This window comes from Vigna unguiculata, chromosome 10, assembly GCF_004118075.2.
Source record: "Vigna unguiculata cultivar IT97K-499-35 chromosome 10, ASM411807v1, whole genome shotgun sequence".
Classification (NCBI taxonomy): Eukaryota; Viridiplantae; Streptophyta; class Magnoliopsida; order Fabales; family Fabaceae; genus Vigna; species Vigna unguiculata.
In genome coordinates, this window is record NC_040288.1 from 18,310,945 (window position 1) to 18,334,503 (window position 23,559).

Sequence of the window (23,559 nt, forward strand, 5' to 3'; positions counted from 1 at the left end):
TTTTTACTGAGATCTAAGTGATTCTTGGCTTGATCTTATGTTTCAGGTGTTTAAATGCTTGAAATGAAGAGTACAACCACATCCATCTGTTTTAAACCGCAAAAAACCGAGTATGGAGATGCTTTATATTTTTTTTTTAGCTTTCTCAATCAAACATGTATTTTTCTTTTTATATTTACTTTGATCTTCCGTTCATCTTATGTTTCTTTTGTTTACAGGCTTGAACTGAAGAGTACAAACACATGCATCTGAGATTTTTCGTTCATCTTTTGTTTCTTTTGTGGAGATCTTTTTTTGTGCTTTCTCAAGCGAACAGGCATGGTTCTTTATGTTTTTTACTGAGATCTAAGTGATTCTTGGCTTGATCTTATGTTTCATGTGTTTAAATGCTTGAAATGAAGAGTACAACCACATCCATCTGTTTTAAAACCGCAAAAAACCGAGTATGGAGATGCTTTATATTTTTTTTAGCTTTCTCAATCAAACAGGTATTTTTCTTTTTATATTTACTTTGACCTTTCGTTCATCTTATGTTTCTTTTCTTTACAAGCTTGAACTGAAGACTAGAAACACATGCATCTGAGATTTTTCGTTCATCTTTTGTTTCTTTTGTGGAGATCCTTTTTTTTTTTGCTTTCTCAAGCGAAAAGGTATGGTTCTTTATGTTTTTTACTGAGATCTAAGTGATTCTTGGCTTGATCTTATGTTTCAGGTGTTTAAATGCTTGAAATGAAGAGTACAACCAAATCCATCTATTTTAAACCGCAAAAAATCGAGTATGGAGATGCTTTATATTTTTTTTTTAGCTTTCTCAATCAAACAGGTAGTTTTATTTTTATATTTACCTTGATCTTCCGTTCATCTTATGTTTCTTTTGTTTACAGGCTTGAACTGAAGAGTAGAAAACATGCATCTGAGATTTTCCGTTCATCTTATTTTTCTTTTGTCGACATCTTATTTTTGTTGGCTTTCTCAAGCGAACAGGTCTTGGCTTGATCTTATGTTTCAGGTGTTTAAATGTTTGAAATGAAGAGTACAACCATGCATGTGTTTTAAAGAACAAAGAACTCAGGCTTTGTCGCTTAAGAAATGAACTGTTATTTAAAGTTTACGAATACATTTCATGTTTGTGAAGGAAACAGGTAAATTTTGTTTCTATATTTAGTTTGCTCTAAGTGACTCTTTCGTTCGTTGTTGGTTTTTGTTGTTTACAGGCTTGAAATTACCATAAAGAAGTCATTATTTGTTGTTGCATAAATGAACTGTATAATAACATTACGACTACATCTCAACTTTGTTCATGTCGTTATTTGTTCTTATTTTTAATGTTTTTCGATTCTTTCTTTAACATTTTCACAAATCTTTATATTCTCTTCTCATGGCCACTTTCTGTTTTCTACGACATCTGAAATATTTTAAGATATTTGATTTTATGTAAAAAAATCAAAAAAATCAGTTCACAAATCTGAAATTATTTATTTTAATTATTTATTTATTTTATTATTTCAACCATATTATTTTAATTCGTACTTTTTATTCATTTTTATATTCACAAGTAATTGCATTAATTATGATGCACGTTGTCCAGTAAGTACGGACTCTGCCAACAGTAATGACTTATCCTTTTCTCTTTCTATATATTGGCAACAGTAATGACTTTTCGTTTTCTCTTTCTATATATTGGCGACTACAAAGTGACAAATCAGTAATTGATTGTATGTTATCATTTTCATACCTAATGAGGTTAAAATTGCATATACTTCCTATGAAATAGTCCTCTTTGTTGTACTATATATAGTAGTGCATAAAAAAGACGTCTTATTGTACCTACATAAAAAGCAAATGTTTTGTTAGTTGCAAGAACAAATCAACTCTGAAAGAAGTGCTATATATATGAATGATTATGATCTATTAACACTCAGCACTGCATGCTCTTTCTATTTTTAATCTTTGTCTACTGCTAAAAACTTTTTGTACTTTTACAAGTGCTTTCTATTATAATTACAAATATTTCTGTTTCCACAATTGTGATTAGAGGTACAATATACACCAAAAAGTTTAACAAAGACATTCACGAATATAGTAATAAAACAGTAAACACTTTTGCATCCATTGAATCAACTTATCTTTGTTTTTGCTTCTTCCATTGTAACTTTTCAAAGTATTCCATATTATTTTGGTACTATAATGGAGCAAAACGATTGTAAAAATGCAAGGCTGAGAAGGAAGCTGGTGCTACAACAAAGGTTCAATGCAAGAAGTAATCAAGATTCATGTAAGTGACTAACATCTTACTTAAAGCATTTATCTTCCCAAATTCTTCATCAAAAATTTATTTACAAATCATGCATTTCTATGTTTGTGTCTTTTTTTTATGTTGCAGATGACAAAGAAGAGAATGCAAGAAAGAAAACTAAATTTGCAAACCATTCTTCTCAAAGTAACAAAATCTCAGGATTTCTTTTTATAATTATATTTGTAAATGTATGTTTTGGATTGTAACTTGACAACACAGATGCATAATCATTTCAGAAAAATATACACAGGAAGCCATTACAACAGTTGGATATTAGTAAGTATTCTTTTTTTAAGCTATCTCTTTATAGATTGTTGTTAAATGAATCACTGAAGTATTGTTGTTTATTTTTTTAATTACAATGCTTCTACAATAATCCTTTTTCAAATGTTGACAACAACAACAACAACCTTCAGAATATGAATTCAATATTTCACAGATAAATTGGTCAATTTTCAAGTTCTTCCAGTACTTTATTTCAACATTGTTTTTGAATAATATTAATTCAGTCTCACTTTAAACAAAGCTTCATTTCAATGCAGTACCTGACAACAATATATCAAGTTGTTCAAGTACTTTAGTTCAACAACAACTCCAAAATAACTGTATCACTTCACAATCTGCAGCTTCTTCTTTAACATACAATAGTCCTTTCGGTATATTTCTACATTCATCTTAATTTCTTATATACCTATTGTAATTGGATGAAACTGACGAATTTTAAATTTATATCAATGTTTTTGAATGACTACAGTTTTTAACAATAACAGTCAGAGAAATTATGGACAAAATAATTACAATTCCAGTGCAGGTAAGTAGGTTTTTATTCATATATAACAATATTCATACTCACAATGCCAATGAAGGTAAGACAATTGTTTTCTGCTCTTTTTCATAGGTGCCAGATCTGAGGTTGTAAATGATTCGCATTCTGTCTCTAAAAATAAAGTTGTCAAATATCCTTTTCAAGTCATACAATCACTTCAAAACAGATTCAATCTTGATGATGAAACAACAACACAACATAATTGTTCAGACACAACAAATGATGATTCAGCAATGATAACATATGATGGTAATTCAGATATTCAACTTATTGATGTCAATAAAAATTTCTTTGAAATCATGAATTATTTTTCATTTTACTAATATTGAAGGACATACTACAAGTACTACAACTACAAATGAATTGTATTGCAAAGGAGAGTTACAAGGTACATAATCTCACACAGAATTGTATATAACTGCAGATAAAAATATATGCATTTCATGCTAATGATTTTTAATGATGTTCAAAACTTCTCAATATTGGAGAACCTTGTTTCGAATGTTAATACTGTAAAGCTAAACTTTGGTATGAAGAAAAAGCATAAAAATGTAACACCTCAAAGGAAGTTCAATTCTCATTGTGTTGTCAAAAGGGAAAAGTGCAAATTCCACTATTAAAAAGACCACCTAATCTTCTTGAAGGTTTGTTAATTGGTGAAGATCAGAGAAGCAAATCATTTCTACAAAACATAAGAGTATACAATAGCATGTTTTCATTTACTTCAATTGGTGGTAAGATAGATAATTCAATGAACAATAGTTCTGCTCCACCACAATTTATTCTTAATGGACAGAACTATCACCGTATTGGCAGTTTATTGCCAGAACATGGATCAAAGCCAAAGTTTGCACAGCTGTACATATATGATACCGAAAATGAAATGAGTAACAGAGTGAAGCATTTCAGGTCAGTGAATATATGAACTAATTTGGTTATATGAAATATTTAAATACATCTATTGACATGTATTCTCTTTATTATGTTTTAGGTCAAACACCAAGGAATCTGTTATAGATGAATCATTGGTTGCTGATTTGATTCAAATGATTGACAATCACAATGTTCTTGCGAAATCTTTTAGAAGAGTAAGAGATTTGTCACTGGAACATATGGAATTAGATTTCACGCTAAGACTATTTAGAGGCAGAAACAAAGACCCTAGAGTCTACAACACACCTTCATGTGATGAAATAGTTGCCCTAATAGTTGGTGATTTTGGAAATATGGATATAGGCAGAGATATAGTGGTAAAAAATGTTCTGGTGAATTAATAAGACTGCATGAAACTCACACAGCTTTCATTCCACTGCAATATCCTCTCATGTTTCCATATGGAGAAGATGGTTATCAAGAGGATATCCCAATAAGAGAATCTCATTCAAGAACTAAATCCAGGGTAAGAATTAGAATTTCTTTGCGAAAATTTATTGCATTTAGAATACAACAAAGATCTGTAGAAGCAGGAAATATTGTGAATGCATGCAGATTGTTCCAACAATTTCTGGTTGATTGCTATACAATGGTTGAAGCACAAAGGTTGTCTTTCATCATAGCTAATCAGAAGTTAATTCGCTGTGATATTCTTAATGGATTACAAGAGGCTGTTAATAGAGGAGAGACAGATCCTTCTTTAATTGGAAGACGTATTATCTTGCCTGCTTCATTCACAGGTGGTACCAGATACATGTTCAACAATTGTCAAGATGCTATGACAGTTTGTAAAAAATTTGGATATCCTGATTTGTTCATTACTATAACATGCAATGTGAATTGGAGTGAAATAAGAGAATTTGTCTTAGCGAAAGGGTTATCAGCTTCAGATAGACCCGATATTGTATGTAGAGTGTTCAAAATGAAGCTGGATGAAATGATGACAGATTTTTTAAAAAAAAAGACTTCTTTGGTAAAACCACTGCATGTATGTTATATATGAAGTAATATACATTATATAAATGTTTATTAAATTAAATTCTGACAACTTTTTTTATTATTTATTTATATATGCAAGAATGTACACAGTAGAATTCCAAAAAAGAGGTTTACCTCATGCACATATACTTTTATGGTTAGATGGAGAAAGCAAATTGAAGAATTCAACTGATATTGATAAAGTAATATCAACTGAATTGCCCAATGCGAATTTGTACCCCAAATTGGAAAAAGTTGTCTCAAGTTACATGATTCATGGACCATGCGGACCTGCAAGATATAATTCACCTTGCATGAAGGAAGGAAGATGTTCTAAATTTTATCCTAAAAAATTCACATCTTCGACTTCAATTGATGAAGAAGGATATCCATGCTATAGAAGACTTGATAATGGTAGATTTGTTGAGAAGAATGGAATTAAGCTGGACAATAGAAGTGTTGTTCCTTACAATCCACCACTTCTAATGAGGTATCAAGCACACATCAATACAGAGTATTGCAACAAGACCAATTCAATAAAATATTTGTTCAAATATGTGAACAAAGGTCCTGACAGAGCTACTCTTAAAATAAGCAACAACTCTACATAGTCTAAAAAATCAACCATTATTGATGAGATCAAAAGGTATTACGATTGTAGGTATCTATCACCATGTGAAGCCGCTTGGAGAATATTTGCTTTTGACATCCATCACAGATGGCCTCCTGTTCAGCGATTGACATTTCATCTTCCTGGCCAACAATCAGCTTTGTTTAAAGATGATGATGATATTAATGTGGTCTTCAACAGATACGAAAATGCTAACACAATGTTTCTAGCTTAGTTTGAGGCTAACAAAGTTTATGAGGAAGGAAAAGAAATGACTTATTCAGAATTTCCAAGCAAATTTGTGTGGTTTGCCAAAGAAAAAGAATGGAAACCAAGGAAGAAAGGCTACAACATTGGTAGACTTACTTATATTCCTCCTGGTTCTGGAGAACTTTATTATTTGAGGATATTACTGACCATTCAAAAAGGTTGTATTGATTATAAAAGCATTAAGACAATTGATGGAAAATATTATGAAACATACCAAGAAGCTTGCTATGTTTTGGGATTGTTGGCTGACGACAAAGAATATATTGACGCAATAAAAGAAGCAAGTGAATTTGCTTCTAGGTATCAACTTAGAAGATTATTTGTTACTTTGTTGTCGATGAATACAATTTCTAAACCAGATATAGTTTGGAATTCTACTTGGAGTATCTTATGTGATGGAATTTTGTACCAAAAAAGAAAGGAGATGAACTTGCCAGGTATTTTATATTGTTTTTTATTTAATTTGCTATAGATATAAATTTTAATTGTATTATTTACTTCATGCAGATCTTGAAATTCAGACTGCTGAATTACAAAAAATAGTTTGTTAGAAATACAGCAAATGCTAATGTCAAATGGTTGAAGTTTGAAAGATTATCCTTCATTACCTCAACTTGATCTTTCAGATGTATATACATTCCATAATAGATTTATTGTTGATGAGCTCCAATATAATAAACAAGAGATGGCGAAAGAACATGACAGTTTGTTTAAAGCACTGAATGATGAACAAATTCATGTATATCAGGATATCATGACAGCAGTTCTTTCAAAGAAGGGAGGATTATTTTTCTTATATGGCTATGGTGGTACAGGGAAGACTTTTATGTGGAAGACATTGTCAGCTGCTCTAAGAAGCTAGGGCATGATTGTTTTGAACGTAGCATCAAGTGGAATTGCTTCTTTATTACTTCCTGGTGGAAAAACATCACACTCTACTTTTTGCATCCCACTGTTAATTAATGATGAATCAACTTGCAACATAGCACAAGGTAGTCTCAGAGCAAAACTTCTTATGGCAACCAGTTTGATTATCTGGGATGAAGCACCAATGATGAATAGAATGTGCTTTGAGGCATTTGATATAACACTAAGAGATATTATGCGAAATGTTGATGATGCCAATAATGACAAACCATTTGGTGGCAAAGCATTTGTGTTGGGAGGTGACTTTAGACAAATTCTACTAGTTATCAAAAAAGGATCTAGGTTTGATATCATAAAATCAGCAATAAACTATTCAGAGTTATGGAATTGTTGTAAAGTGCTAAAGTTATCCAAGAACATGAGATTAAGTACTACATCAAATACTCAAACAACCAATGAGATTCAAGAATTTGCTGATTGGATATTGAAGATTGGAGACGGAAAAATGGATCTAAATGAGAATGATGAGTGCATAGTTGAAATTCCAGAACAGTTGCTGATTACAAATACAGATTTACCTTTGTTGGCATTGGTTGAATTTCTCTATCCTCAATTTGTGGTTAACATGCTGAAGCCTAATTATTTTGATGATGGAGCAATTTTGTGCCCAACAAATGATTCTGTAGAGCAAGTAAATGATTTCATGTTGTCTTTAATCGGTGGTGAAGAGGTGACTTATTTAAGTTCAGATACACCTTGCCAATCTGATGAACAAGATGAAGTCCAATCTGAATGGTTTACATCTGAATTTTTAAATGATATCAAATGTTCAGGGATACCAAATCATAAACTGAAGTTGAAAACAGGTGTTCCAATTATGCTCTTGAGAAACATTGATCAAGCGAAAGGTCTATGCAATGGCACAAGATTGCAAGTGAACCATTTAGGCAAGAATGTAATCTCTGCAACTGTAATTACTTGAAAAAACATTGGTGACAGGATTTTTATACCAAGAATGGATTTAGTGTCATCTGATTCAGGGTTGCCTTTCAAATTTCAAAGAAGACAGTTTCCGATATCGTTATGCTTTGCAATGACGATTAACAAAAGTCAAGGACAAACACTTTCTAGAGTCAGCCTTTATCTTCCACAACATGTATTCACACATGGCCAACTATATGTTGTTATTTCTAGAGTCAAAACCAAAAGAGGATTGAAAATACTTATATTGGATGAAGATGGAAAGGTAACAAACACAACTAAAAACGTGTGTACAAAGAAATTTTTGAAACTCTTTGAAAAAGAATAAATTATAGGTATGTCATTTCTAATTTTTTTTCATTTCAAAGCTGTTATAAATATATATCAACTTATTTATGTTATGCTCTGCCATGCAGGAAAATCATGGTACAAAAAAGGTTGAACAAAGAAGTCGTTGTGTACAAAAGGAATTTGTGTACAAAAGGAATTTATGTAGTTGATTACCAAATGAGACATTCTAGGTATGTAATTTATTCTTTTTTTATTCTTATTTTAACAAAGTAGTGTATTAGTCATATTTTTGTTGTTGGTTGTTGAAGATAACAGAATAGACAAAAAACATTAAATGAAATCAAATATTAACTTTACATACCACTTTGATTACATTCTAAATTGATCTATTCTATTTATACACTTCAAATTTTTGCCCTCATTTAATATTTAAATTTGGGGATTTAATTGAATTTTCTGTGCTTAAAGATTGATTTAATTAGGATTTGTGATTATTGGATTTATTGAGTAAGTTTGGTAAAAGTGGCATAAAAATTGATTTTAGTTGCATAAAATATTATTGGATATTCTAACGTTTGTTAATGCAGCTGGAATTTATTTTTGGTCAATTAATAGTGTGATTTTAAAATATTCAAAGTTACAAAATAAGTCCAAAATCAAGAAATTCTGAAAAAGAATAAATCAGGAGCTAAATGCACCCCCAGTTTTTACTTGCACACTCCTTTTAAAGTGGACCACCAAAAACCTGTTCTGCACCCCCAGTTTTCACTAAGTTGCACCCCTCCTACCACTTAAACTCCACTAAACCAGATCATGCCATGTGGCAATCCCCACCTTTTAAGATTAGCCAATCATAAGCTGCCACGTGTCATAATCCTCCACTCACCAAATTGACCACTCAGATCTTGCCACGTCATCATCTCCTCCATCTCACACATGAAACCCTAACCCTAATTTCCCTTCCACCCTCCACGGCAGCCGCCGCCGCCATCTCCGTCAGCCACCATGAAGCTTGTTTTCCGGCCACCACAACGTACCATCAACACCGTGACAGCGCCACCATCTTCCTCCATTCGCGCAGCCTCCATCTTCACCGGCCACCGCAGTCGCATCTCTTCCTTCACGCAACAGCGCCGTCAGCCACCGCGCATGAGTTCCCGCACCACTATCTTCGTCCGCGACCACCACGATTCTGCAGCACACACCATCTTCTCGCCTCCGCACCTGCAGCGACGCGCAACCATTTCCGTCCGCACCTGCACCAGCTCGAATCCACCTTCAGATTCACGGCCACCGCGAGATCTTCATGTTCTCTGCACCTCACGCAGCAGCCATGGCTGCACCAGTTCCGCCACCATCAACAGCACAACAACCTTCACATCGCAGCAGCGCAACTTCTCGCCTCCACCGTTTGCACAGCCACCGCTGCAGCAGCGAGCACACAGCAGCCACCGCAGTGCGCCTCCGGCCGCCATAGTTCGCGCACCTGCAACCACCGCGCCCACCGGAGCAGCCGCCATTGCCGTCAGCCGCGCAGCCAAGGGAGGAAGGAGGAAGGGGCAGAAACCCTAATTCTGGAGAGAGAGAGTACTCTGCGCCACGTGTCAGCATCTGATAGGACAGTTAAATTGGTCAACTGATCAACTCTGGTTAACTGGTCAAAGTCAGCAGTCAACTCTGGTCAAAACTGCAAATATGGTTAAATGAGAGGGGCAGAATTGGAAATTGGACAGGAATTAAGTTGCTAATTAATTAAATAAAAATAAAAGATTTTAGCAACTGACAGATAAAGCCCAAAGTCCAGTGGAAGCCTATATAAAGAGACTTAAGGGAGCAAAAGCGGGGGGACTGACAATTTACAGCCTACAGCTTAGACACTTAGAACTCTCTGGTTTTGGCAGATACCATCTCCACCACATCTCTCATTCTTTGTTTTATTTTCTTTCCTTCATATCATCATGTATTTCATCAAAGCCATGGAGGGCTAAGCTTTTAGGGTTGATTCCACTGTAATTTCTTAAATGGATTCTGAGGTTAGATGAATTTATATGTTTTGTTATTTTGATTATTGTTGTGGTTTTTGTTTATCTATGTCCTTTGCTTCTTAATCGAATAGAAAATAATGATTTTAAATCTACATGGATGCTAATCATATGAGTTAAAAGGTTTTTAAATTAAATTGAGACTTTACTTTGATTTTGTTTAGAAACTTTCGTTTGATTAAATAAGTTTTTGCCAATAATTGAGACTTTAATTTGATTAGAGGTAATTACTTTAACTAGAATTAGTCAAGACTTTACTTTGATTAATTAAGTTTTCTATTTGGTAAAGAAACAAAGGAATAGACATGATTAGGCATAGTAAAATTAATTGAGACTGTACTTTGATTGAATTTACTATGGACAATCTAACAATTCTCACTTCTAATTGAGACTGTACTTTGATTAAAAGTGAGGATGCCAACAAATGAATTGAGTCTTTACATTGATTGATTTGTAAAACAACAACAATAATTAATTTAACAATAATCTATAGATAACCAATGAAGAATCTTATTTAGAAAAAGCAGCGGAATTGACCTATTTACTATTACTGTGTTTACAATCTTCCGTGTCATTTTCTTTGCATATCAAAACCCCCCCTATTTTTATAATTGCTAGTTTTAATTGCATTTTTAAGAATCAAATATTTGAGATCAATTCCGTATTCGTTGTGAGACGACTCAGGGTTATCTTAACCCTAACTATTTTGTTCACTACTAACTGGCAATACTGAAGTTGCTAAAGTAGTGGTAATTTGATCGCCTAACGACAGCGATATCATGTATTAGTCATATTTTTGTTGTTGGTTGTTGAAGATAACAGAATAGACAAAAAACATTAAATGAAATCAAATATTAACTTGACATACCACTTTAATTACATTCTAAATTGATCTATTCTATTTATACACTTCAACATCTTTTAAAAATATTAGATTCTCATCATGTAGATTATTAAATATCCAAAAACCCATTGTTATTACCACAAATATTACATGTAAAAAAACCCCGTGCGTTGCACGGGTAGAAAGACTAGTAAATATACTGATTTAGCGATCCCCTTAAATTATTTCATGGTATTTCAATCATTCATAATTTGAGTTTAGAAACCACTTCCTCTCTCTCACACATTAATTGATTCATCAAACATTTAAAACAGAACTAATGAAAGCGGACTCAAAGCACCAAATCAGTCATTAAAACAAAACTTTTATATTTGCAGAGAGGTTGGCAAGCAAAGACAGAAGCTCAACATGTTTCCCCTTAGAAGAAGTTCCTGCGCCAAAACAAACACTTAAAAACTAGAGGATTTTCTTTCCAAAGGCATTGCAATTGTGGCTTCCATTTATTTCCTGTCAAGCCATAGGAACTACACATTAGAGCCATAAAAGCAGTCATATGCTCACATCCAAATTCCAAAACACGGCTGGCCCATTTACATGAACGTCTTATTTTGTTAATTTTCTTTAATGGTCGTAAATAGAGTTAAAGGATCCCACGTTGATGTCGACATTCGTAATGCAGGAAAACCAATCAAAATATATGAAACGGATGTTGACATCCGCAATACATGCGACTGAAACGGATGTCGACATCCGTAATGACCAATTTCAATAAAAAAAAGAAAAAGATGTTGCGAAACTCGACTTTCGCAGTTGACATAAAACATGGATATATGGATTTATGGATTAAATAGTTTTGAATGAAAATGATATTGGATTGAATTAGGGGGTACAGGAGGTGTGCTCTGTGCTTTGATAAATACACAAATACACAATAACCATTTTTTTTCTGTTTTACTTCGTTACTTTTACTTTTTTTACTACGAGGGCAAAAGAGGAATACACTATTCAATTTTTGACCCATTGAGTGTTAATTTTTTAGTGTCAATATAACACAATCAACTCGTAGGTGAAAATATCAAGTGTGAGAGTTAAAAGAAAACTATCCAAAAAAATAAAATAAAATAGTTCCCTATATCAAAAATCAGGCTCTATAAAAGGATTGGCTTACGCTATTTTTTACTTGAATTTTCAAACTACTAAATTTTTTAACCTATTTCACATTTACATTACCTATTTATTATTTAGTGTATATAATGTACATGTTTTATCAATTCAATTGTTGAATTACAATTATATATCACATTCATTCTTTGAGTTAAATTTATGAAAGGTTAAAATATCGTTTTGGTCCTAATTTTCATCAAGTTTAGTCAAATCAGTCCTAATTTTGTTTTTGTGCTCAAATAGATCCTAATTTTCGTTAATTTTATTCAATTTGATCATTTTTGTTAACATCGTTTAAATCATGAACGACCATGAACAGTGATCGTGATGAAGGATTATCTTGTTCCTTTTTAAGATTATTGAATATGGTGTGAGTTGATTAAGAAAGCTAAGTGAAATCCCCACTGGACATTAAGATAGCAAGCTATCTAGATGTGAAGGTTCCTTTCACAAAACTCAAGAGAAGAAGATAATGGATTGATTCAAAACAAAAAGGAAATGGAAAGCACATAAACCATAGAAAACCAAGAACAATTAAAGGAAGAAGAAAACATAAAATGGAAAGGAAAGAAATGGTAAAAATGTGAAAAGCACGTCACTACAAGGCTAGGCTAGAAGCCATGGCAACCTTGAAGATGAGTGGATGTGTGCCGCCACTTGCTACGCAAGATAAGGCTTAAAAGTTTCACTCCCAAGGGAGGAAACTCTCACAAATGGTTGAGACACAAGAGTGTTTTTACTTCAAAATGTTCAACCCTTTTAGATGTCTAGGAGCACCCCTTATATAGAAGAGTTTAGGGGTCTCTAAGAAAATAAAAGATACCTAAGGATGTCTCTACAAAAACCTAACCCTAGCTTCTAGAAACTAGGCCAAATAAGGTTACAAAAATGAGAGACAAAAGAGCTAACTATGGTGTGTGCAAGGCTAATTTCGTTCTAGAACAAAAGGAGACAAAGAATATGTCTCATATGTCTCCAAAAAGTGGGCAAAGTGTGCTAAAAACAAAGGAGACCAAAGGTACATAGGTACACTTGCTTCATGCCTTTTACTTTATGCTTTATGGCTTTGCTTTACTCTCTCCTCCACATCATTTATGCTCCCAAATCACCATGCGCCACCTAGCATTGCTTTCTTACTCCTAATTAACCTACAAAGCAAATAAACATAGATTAGCATGTTGGCTTAAGTCAAGTCAACTATAGTCAACAAGTCAAACCTAGTCAAAGGTCAACAAGTCAACTAAAGTTGATTCAACTAAGTCAACTTAGGGAATCAAAAATAACAAACATAAATGAAAGGGATGAAGGATTAGTGAACTTCCTTTCTAAACATGCTTAGTCTTCTTAAGCATGTGCCTTCATCCTTGGTTGGGGTCAATCCTTCATCATCCTCCCCTTCTTGAAGAGAATTTGACCACAAATTCTTTAAGCCTTTGTAGATGGAGCTTGACTTGATTTGGGGGAGGTTTTGCGCCTCCCTTTTATGAGCTCTTGTTCCATCTTTTCTAAGGGTACTACCCCTAGCTTTGGTTAGGCCATCCCTCTTTTCTAGACCACTATTCTTCTCATGCTTGCGCATTGGGTCTTCCTTTTGAGCCTTGCAAGAGAAGAAAGAATGGTGATGTCCATCTTGCTTTGAAAATATTTTTTTAGAGGCAAGTAACACTTTGGAGGTAACTTGCTCTTTTTCTTTTTCATCTTTTCTCTTATCTTTCACTTTATTTTGGTCCTCATTTGCTTGATTGGGTGAGAGAGGTAGGAGTGTGAACTTCTTGCCTTGGAAGGAGAAAGCATAGGTGTTAGCATGGCCATCATAAAAGACTTTTCTATCAAATTGCCATGGCCTACCTAACAAAATATGAGTTTCGTCCATAGGCACAACATCACATAACACCTCATCTTTAAAATTTCCAATTGAAAAGTTAATGAGGACTTGTTGAGTTACTTTAATGTCTTCTTTATTAAGCCATGATAGCTTGTAGGGCTTGGCATGAGGGATAGTTTTCAAGCCAAGCTTGTCCACAACCCTTGTGCTAGCCACATTTACACAACTTCCATTATCTATGAGGAGGGGACATAGTTTGTCTTTGATATGACACCTTGAATGAAAAAGGTTTTGTCTTTGAGAAGGGTCAAGTTCCTTGGAAACTTGTCTTAGTTGGTGCCTTATCATTAACAATCCACCTTCAAGGGGTTTAATCCTTTCACTTGAAGAAGAAGTGTAGGAAGAAGTACTTTTGGGGGAAGGGGGAAAAGAATGTTCACTCTCTACTTCTTTTTTAAGGTTTAAGGCCATGGTTCTTTTGGTGGGACAATTTGAAGCTATGTGCCCATATCCCAAACACTTAAAACATTTTATAGAACTTGTCCTTGTACCTTGAGAAGAATTAGGAGTTTCATTAGAAGGCCTAGACGAATTAGTCCTAGGAGGTGGGTCTTTGGAACTCTTGAGTGGTGATTTATCATGTTTTCTTTCTTTATCTTTCCAAGTACTAGAATAGTAGTCATTGTATGAACCACTCCTCTTGGCCTCTTTTTTCTTTTGCAATTGAGTTTCAACTTTGATGGCCAAATGTAAAACTTTGTCAAGAGAGGAGTACTCATATAACTCTACTAAATCTTGTATGTCCCTCCTTAACCCACCCACAAATCTAGCTACCTTTTCCTCTTCACTTTCAAATTGGAGTCCTACTTTTAGAAGCATAGACTCCATTAACTTGTAATATTCATCCACACACATGGACCCTTGTTGAAGCCTTTGGAGCTTCAAAAGAGTCTCCCTCCTATAGTAGGAAGGAACAAATCTAGCGCGCATCAAATTTTTAAGGTCCCTCCAAGAAGTCGCGAGTGACTCTTGGTTAATATTGTCCATACATAATTGATGCCACCAAGTCATGGCATAATCCTCAAACTCTAAGACTACCAAATCTACTTGCTTTTGATGACTAACTACATGAATGGTAAAAATTTGGTCCACTTTTTGTTCCCACTCAATGTAGATGTTTGGGTCATTTTCTCCTTTGAACTTAGGAATCTTTGGAGTTTGCTTCTCTTGTGATGGGTTGTGCCTAGAATGCCTTCTTTTCCTAGCCTTTCTTTCTTGCTCCCTAGCTTCAAGCCTTTGAATGTGCTCTTGGATTCTTAGGTCACTTTGCTCCTTGTCCTTTCTCAATTGTTCAAAGGACTCCATCCTAGACAACTCCAAATCCCGAAGCAATCTCATCAATGTATTGTTTTTGTTTGGAGTAGGTGCATTTGATGAACTTGCCATGATTCCTACAATAAAACACTCAAAGCCAAAACAAAATAAATGAATTAGGGGTTAGACAACATGAAAACCAAGACCAATTCCAACCCAAAATGTAACCGAAGTGTTTAGATCACTCTCCCAAAGTAACAAGGCAAGGCTAACACTCAAAATCCACCAAAGGAGTGAAGCAAACACTTTTAAAAACTTGTTCAAAACCTTTCAAATGCAAGACAAGTGATTCGGCCACAACATCCCAAGAGTTTCAAGAAAAGAAAACTACTAAGACACAACAAAGAACACCTAGTGACAAGCAAGAAAAGGACAAAAACAAGAAAGTTTAACTTCTAAGGAAATTTTGTTTTAAAGACAAAACTTGAACAAGACTAAAGCAATGAAAAACACTTTTAAAGACTCTATGGAAAGCATTTGAACAAGCCAAGATTATACCTCAAATTATGCATACACCAAGAAAGATCATAACCAAGTTAAAGCATGGAACTAATTTGCCAATATCACCCAAAATCCAAGTATAAAATTTGGTAGCATAACACCTAGTAAAAATGGCCAAATGGATTCACCAAGCAACACATTAGCTCTCGGCCAAACTGTTTTTGGTCATGAAAATTATTTTTCTTTTCAAAACTAGGTACTTAAGATGATGAGAAGGATATTTTAGGGTGTCTTGAACACTTAGTTCCTTAAAAATTAGGTCAAAATCAATTTCAAGGAGCATGCTACAACAAAAGGCATAGATCTCATGCAATAGCTCAAATACTTAGAAACAAGAATAAGACAACTCAAAGAAGCATATGACATATGACTCAAGCAAAAGTTGGACACATTTAAAGACTCAACATGACATACACAAAGACACAAACATGTAGCTATCATGCATTTAAACTCATGGATTTGAGGCTCAAAGACTAAGCATCCAAAGACATGTTATCCAACCATATTTAGAAGTAAGAAGAGTAACAAAAACAGTAGCCAAAACTGCCCAACATAACCTGAAAAACGTTGATTCGCGGTAATCTCGGCAGCTCTGACCTTTGCTCACTATTTCAATCATAACTCTCTCCACAAAACTCCAAATGCATTGGTTCTTTTTTTGTTAGAAACTAGACTAACAGAGCTTTCTTTTGACATCAAAAACATAATTTTTGGATCACTGAGCAGGTGCAGTTTAATCTTTTAAAATCGTGAACAGTTTCTGCCAGCATTGTTTTTGTGTGCAATGGAAGTGGATTTGAACCATACAAAGATAGCTACAACAAGACAAGGTTAGCACATGAAAAACACCATATTCAAGATAACCTAGGCTCTAGATACCAAATGATGAAGGATTATCTTGTCTTCTTTTAAGATTATTGAATATGGTGTGAGTTGATTAAGAAAGCTAAGTGAAATCCCCACTGGACATTAAGATAGCAAGCTATCTAGATGTGAAGGTTCCTTTCACAAAACTCAAGAGAAGAAGATAATGGATTGATTCAAAACAAAAAGGAAATGGAAAGCACATAAACCATAGAAAACCAAGAACAATTAAAGGAAGAAGAAAACATAAAATGGAAAGGAAAGAAATGGTAAAAATGTGAAAAGCACGCCACTACAAGGCTAGGCTAGAAGCCATGGCAACCTTGAAGATGAGTGGATGTGTGCCGCCACTTGCTACGCAAGATAAGGCTTAAAAGTTTCACTCCCAAGGGAGGAAACTCTCACAAATGGTTGAGACACAAGAGTGTTTTTACTTCAAAATGTTCAACCCTTTTAGATGTCTAGGAGCACCCCTTATATAGAAGAGTTTAGGGGTCTCTAAGAAAATAAAAGATACCTAAGGATGTCTCTACAAAAACCTAACCCTAGCTTCTAGAAACTAGGCCAAATAAGGTTACAAAAATGAGAGACAAAAGAGCTAACTATGGTGTGTGCAAGGCTAATTTCGTTCTAGAACAAAAGGAGACAAAGAATGTGTCTCATATGTCTCCAAAAAGTGGGCAAAGTGTGCTAAAAACAAAGGAGACCAAAGGTACATAGGTACACTTGCTTCATGCCTTTTACTTTATGCTTTATGGCTTTGCTTTACTCTCTCCTCCACATCATTTATGCTCCCAAATCACCATGCGCCACCTAGCATTGCTTTCTTACTCCTAATTAACCTACAAAGCAAATAAGTCAAGTCAACTATAGTCAACAAGTCAAACCTAGTCAAAGGTCAACAAGTCAACTAAAGTTGATTCAACTAAGTCAACTTAGGGAATCAAAAATAACAAACATAAATGAAAGGGATGAAGGATTAGTGAACTTCCTTTCTAAACATGCTTAGTCTTCTTAAGCATGTGCCTTCATCCTTGGTTGGGGTCAATCCTTCATCAGATCGGTCACATGTCACTTCGTGGTTTTTTTGTTTTTTTAATTTTTGAATTTTTTTTGAATTTTTAGAATTATTTTAAAATGTTCACATGTCAATCCAGCAACGTGCCATATATCAGAGTTAATGTTTTATATTCAATTTGGTCCCTATATTCATTATTTTTGTTCAATTTAGTCCTAATTTTGTTAATATGAATCAATTTTGTCTCTCTCTAAATTGAAAACATTTAATTTTTATATTAAAATTCAAATTTTTATTAAATATTTTTAAATGATATATTACAATTCACATCATTATAACTTTTATATAAAAATTAAATTTAATCTCATCTTCGACATGGACAAAATTGACCAATTTTAAACAAAATTGGTCAATTTTAAACAAAATTGGGACTAAATTAAATAAAAATAACAAATATATGATCAAATTGAATATAAAATATTGACTCTGACACGTTGCACATTGCTAGGTTGACACGTGTCCATTTAAAATAATTAAAAAATAAAATTAAAAAATAAATAAAAAATAAAATAAAATAATTACGAAGTGACACGTGACCCATCACTGTTATGGTCGTTAATGATTTAAATGATGTTAGCAAAAAATGACCAAATTGAACAAAAATTGACAAAAATTGGGACCTATTTAAGCACAAAACCAAAATTAGGACTATTTTGACAAAATTTGGACTATTTTGATAAAATTTGACGAAAATTAGGACTAAAAAGGTATTTTAACCTTTATGAAAATTGTTAAGAGAAATTACGATACGATCCTTATCGAAAAGATGACGATATTTTCTGACTTTGAATATTTGTTCTGTAAAGAAACAATTAATAAAGAATGCAGGATAAGATAAAGATAGAAAGACGTCATGATCTAGTAGATTGATAAGTGGAAGAAAGATTTGCCACAAATAGGTCACTCTTTGATAAGAATCCATAAGATTCCTGTCTTTGATAAAAAACTTAAGGGTTAAGCCAAGAATCAAGAGACTCCTCTGTTTAATAAAATAACTCTATTAATGACTCCAAAGGTGATCACAATTGGTTTAGACCTTGGTTTTTATAGGCCTTAAAAGATAAAAGTTAAAAACAAAAAAATATACAAAAGAATCCAAAATATCAAAACATAACACAAGATAAAATAAAATAAAAGATAAGATAAACCGAATCATTTACATAATTAAATTTAATTATATAAATTATTCATTAATTATATGATTTTCATATCTTTATGTCTTTTTAATATTAAAAGCTTTTCCTCACGTTCTTCTTGTATATATTTAAAAGATAGTCACCCAAAATATATAGTTGCAAAAATCCTAGTGATAAACCAATTAGTGACTGAATTGAAATTTGATCGCTAAATAACTACCAAAATTTTAGTCATTAATTTATCATTAAATGGTTGGTCACTTTTTACTATAGAGACTAATTTAGCCATCGAAATTTTGGTTACTGATTCATCGGAAAAAAAAGTGACTCTTTTTGGTGGCTAATGTGAAAAAAAAAATTATTAAATTTTAAAAAATGTAATCACTAATTTAGTCACAAATTTAATCATGTGCAGACGATTATTTTTCGGTCGCTAATAGATAACTTTTATTTATTTTAATTGAAACGATTTTCTATAACTAAATTGATGAGAAAAATTAAAAACATTTAACCAATATATTTTAATGACTATATCAATAGTAAAAATAAAATAGTGACCAATATATTTTGATGACCTTTTTATGCACATAATTTGACCTTCTTAGATACAGTATTTTAATCTTTTTGTAAACAATTTTTTAACTTACTTATAAATACAACAAATTTAATTTAATTATGCTAAGTAACAATCAATTCATGAGATTTATCATAAATATCAATGTGATAATTTAAGGTTATCATAAATATGGATGGGATGTAAAAAAAATTATGATATTAAAAAACGTCAAACAACTAATACCGTGTAAAAGTAGCATCGAACACTAAGATATTAGAGATGGGATTATTGTAAATCAGTTAGTACTACAGCTGTTGTGATATTTTCTTTTGCTTAGCCATATCTTTTCTATTAGCTTTTTTCTGTTACAGTGACTACTCATTTTTTTTCTTTTCTCACTTCTTCGTTCTTATATAACAAGACCTCTGTATTCCTAAAATAGTGAGTTGATCATTTTATTGAATGAGAAAATGTTACATCATTGTTTACTAATAGCTTAAAATACAGAATCAGGTATTGAAAATTGATTACAATTTAACTGCGATGGACATAATAAATTTTGAATCAGTACTCTTTGATTGATATAGATCTAGTTTTAAAATAATGGAAAGAAATGTGGCAAAGAATATTTTGTTAACATCACTCGTTGTATCAGTAGTGAGTTATGCCGAAGGGCAGAAACAAATCCAATTCCAAAATTTGAGAGACATGGAAATCATCAACATCACTTAAACCTATCAACACCGTGCCCAAATCACTTTTGATTATTATTACAATAACCGTAACACGACTCATACAAATGAAGCCATATTCCTCTTCTAACATAGTAACACAATATTAATATTAATAATAAAATAATAGTAATAATGGCTCTTCCAATTCACACCATCTATGCGAAGGAAAGTGGAATTTCAACGGACGAAATAAATTAGAGAGGAGAAGGGGCAGGTGCTGCCACAATGTCCTCTGACACATCAGAAACAGGTCCAGGTGCAGCTCCTGAGCTCACAAGCTCAACCATGGCACGACGAGGGTTCGTCTTTTGCTTCTCACACAGTTCTGGCAAAAACACCCCTGAATAACATCAAAACAACCTTAGTTAATTCCTCTAACAAAGACAAAACTAATATTAACATTTTGATATCACCTAGAAAAAAAAATAATCATTATAAAAATTAATCAATCAATCATGGATTAAATTTTTTTTAAAAAATTATTACAAGAAAAAGTATATCCTTTTTAAATTAAATTATTAAATTTTCAGTTGGGGAACTTTATAAATGTTTTATAAAACATTATTTTCTAACAAATGATATTTAAAGTGTTTTCTAAGTGACAAATAGAATTACACATTAAACTATAATATAATCTAAATATATTTATTGAAAAACATAATTTACATAATTTTCATATTTTATAATTTAATTTAAAACTGAAACAAACTTTTTAAAATAGTTAAAAAAAACTAAATTAACCCTTTTAAGTATAGAATCTATTGTCGTTAATGAAAATTCCAAAACTTTTGCCACAACAAGAAAACACAATTTTTTATTTTAATTTTTTTATAAGAAAAATATACCTTGATTAGATTTGAAGTTAAAATGTTCTAGGCATTTGGTATACTAAGGTTTTCGTAGTGAATGGTGAAAGCAAAAGACAAAAAGCAGAATAATATGAATGAGAATTGCCATATGTTTAAGAAAAGGTAATAACAAGCATTTTTTTTTCCTTTGTTGAGGTGCCTTTTTTGTAATAGTTAAGAAAACACAACCACAACGCATACAATAAAACGCAAAATGTCTTTAAGAAGAGGCAACACTATTCTTGTTAGGAAATGTTCCACCTAGGAAAAGTTATTCACAAACTACACTTTTTTTTTTATTCTAAGATGGTACCTAATGATGACCACGACCACTAATTTTATAATGGGTCAATTCTGCAACCGAAGCTAAAAAACGAATGACTACCAACCCAGTTAATTATGATCATGCTTTGGAAATTGAAATTATTCTAATTACTTTCTATTTATGTCGTGTACAATTATTTTACAAAACTTTTTTTACCAGACCTTCTTTGAAAACGAGTTAAACTACAAGAAGTTAATGCAATATGCTTAAAAACTGTTTTCCTTAATTCAGTAATATTATGTCACAATTTAAAAGACTGATTTTTAAAGATTACAATTTTTTTTTTTTTTTTTGTATCATACATACCCTTTCCGTTCCGTATATATTTAAAAATTACTTCTAATGTCTTGTAAGATTACTTTACATAACTGTCTTTACACTACTTGAAACCGAGTCTACTACTAGAAAATGAATGCATTAGTGTTAAAAAATTGGTTTCTTAGTGAGTAGTATTATGTGACAGTTGTAGTGATTTGATATTTGATATTAGAAAGTTACATAAAAAGTGATGTGAAATAAACATTATAGTATGGTTAATTGGAGAAAAAGATGTGATGGTGAGAAATGAAGAATTGTTACCCTCTCCAGCTGCCAAGTTGAAGAAAAGGTCAATAATGTTGGAGCAGTTTTGGTAACATTGTGAAGAGCAAAGTTTGGCGGTGAATTGAGGCTCAAAGAAAGCATCAGATGAAATACCAACAGAGTTCCTATCAACCCCACATGCCTCCACACATTGGTCTGTCTCTATGTACTCCGCCATCCTTTCCACCACCACTTCCGACGTCCGGCACTGGTACTCCACACCACCGTCCGCCGCCTTCTCTGTCTCCAATAAACACCTCTTCCCCGATGAAGCCACTGAGAATGCACACACTTCCTTTGGAAGCTCCTCACATGCCATCTCTCCTGCCAATTCATAACATTTTAGGTCAAACACTCGCACAACTAAAAACAATTCTCACATAGACAATCAATATCTGATATTATTAATGATAGAGTTTTTGATGAAACATTCCATATCAATAACATCTCAACTTATTTCATATATAAGAAATTCATACTATTTATATCCAAATTCTTTAAACATAATTGAATAAATAACATTTAATAGGAAACTTAGTATTAAGAAAATTGAACAAGGCATGAAAAGTATCATGATGTATTGATGTACTCACCCAAAGATGCATTCATGAAGAGGGAAGAAAGTAAAAGGAACAAAGGCAATTTGTTGGAGAAAGACATGGTTCTTTGTAATGGGTGTAGTTTGGCAAATAGAGATATCTTTTCTTGTGAGAAAAATGGGTTTTGTGTTTGTAATGAGAAAAAAAAAATGAAGAAATGAGCACAATGATTTTGGAAAGGAATTAAGAGGGTATATATAGTGTTAAAACTACGCGTCCCTGATGGACTTATGGACACGTTTGGAAGGTTCACACGTTTACTAAGTCTTACATCATTCCTAATTTTATTTCCTTTTTCATTATTAAATAATCAAAGAAATGTCCTTCTTTAAGAAAATTGGTTCCGTTTTCTTGAATGTTGAGTTGTTTCCTTTCCCCTTTCCATGGTTGATACAAGTGTGTAATTATTGACGACTACGAAGACGTGTTTGGATGTCTTAATTTCGAGAACTTTGAAGTTTTCAAAAAGTTAAGGCATAGAAGTCAAGCCTCATTTGTTTATTTTCCATTCATTCATTTACCAAAAAGTTGACAACTTCGGTGAATCAACGCATCTTTGCTTCCAAAACATTTCGGAGAAGAAAGCAAACAAGTTTGTCGTTGGTGGGGTAACGTGTGCCAATAAAAAAATTCAGTTTGCTTGGAAAGTTAAAATGGATACCGGTGAAAACATATGATATAAAATCAACGGAATGAATTTTAACCCATAACTAAGTGAAAATGATCACAAGGATATTCATTATTAGTATTTGGAATTTTAAGATAGATAGCGATGTGCAACAAATAAACATGCCCTGCTTCTTTCTTTTTTTTTCTTTTCAAATGAGAAAAGAAAATTTAAACCATTTTCGTCAAAGATTACGCACATGCACATTCTCAACTAAAAGCTAATCTATCGGTGAAAAGAAAATGCAATTAATGTTCATATTAATTGATACGACTGAAAAATTATGTATACACACACGTATCATGTAATTTAGTTGGGATAATCAAATTTTAATGCTTCGGAGAATCTATTGGTAGGCCAAATAATCA

At 32.8% G+C, this 23,559-nt stretch overlaps 2 protein-coding genes and 1 pseudogene across 2 annotated transcripts; 2 read left to right on the forward strand and 1 right to left on the reverse strand.

Annotated features, from left to right (window-relative positions):
* The first annotated feature begins 3,873 nt into the window (after positions 1-3,873).
* On the forward strand, positions 3,874-5,878 carry LOC114165338. Its single transcript, XM_028049985.1, has 5 exons — positions 3,874-4,031; positions 4,114-4,334; positions 4,421-4,963; positions 5,196-5,523; positions 5,695-5,878. The coding sequence occupies exons 1-5, from the start codon at positions 3,874-3,876 to the stop codon at positions 5,876-5,878; spliced, it is 1,434 nt and encodes a 477-aa protein (XP_027905786.1).
* Positions 5,879-5,914: 36 nt separating this feature from the next.
* Positions 5,915-10,921, forward strand: LOC114165339 (annotated as a pseudogene).
* Positions 10,922-20,050: 9,129 nt separating this feature from the next.
* On the reverse strand, positions 20,051-22,703 carry LOC114167435. Its single transcript, XM_028052523.1, has 3 exons — positions 22,519-22,703; positions 21,923-22,249; positions 20,051-20,510 (listed from the first exon to the last, which is right to left on the reverse strand). Exons 1-3 carry the CDS (start codon positions 22,583-22,585, stop codon positions 20,365-20,367), a joined length of 540 nt encoding a protein of 179 aa, XP_027908324.1. The 5' UTR covers positions 22,586-22,703; the 3' UTR covers positions 20,051-20,364.
* Between the last annotated feature and the right edge of the window lie 856 nt (positions 22,704-23,559).

Excerpts from the sequence above, each read along its gene's own strand:
- LOC114165338 (XM_028049985.1), top strand. The coding sequence starts at position 3,874 with ATGAACAATAGTTCTGCTCCACCACAATTTATTCTTAATGGACAGAAC. Across the intron at positions 4,335-4,420 it reads AATAGTTGCCCTAATAGTTG|CTTTCATTCCACTGCAATAT; the intron begins GTGATTTTGGAA and ends AAACTCACACAG. Across the intron at positions 4,964-5,195 it reads AGATAGACCCGATATTGTAT|ATGGAGAAAGCAAATTGAAG; the intron begins GTAGAGTGTTCA and ends TTTTATGGTTAG.
- LOC114167435 (XM_028052523.1), bottom strand. The coding sequence starts at position 22,585 with ATGTCTTTCTCCAACAAATTGCCTTTGTTCCTTTTACTTTCTTCCCTC. Across the intron at positions 22,250-22,518 it reads CTTCATGAATGCATCTTTGG|GAGAGATGGCATGTGAGGAG; the intron begins GTGAGTACATCA and ends ATGAATTGGCAG. Across the intron at positions 20,511-21,922 it reads CAACTTGGCAGCTGGAGAGG|GGGTGTTTTTGCCAGAACTG; the intron begins GTAACAATTCTT and ends GATGTTATTCAG.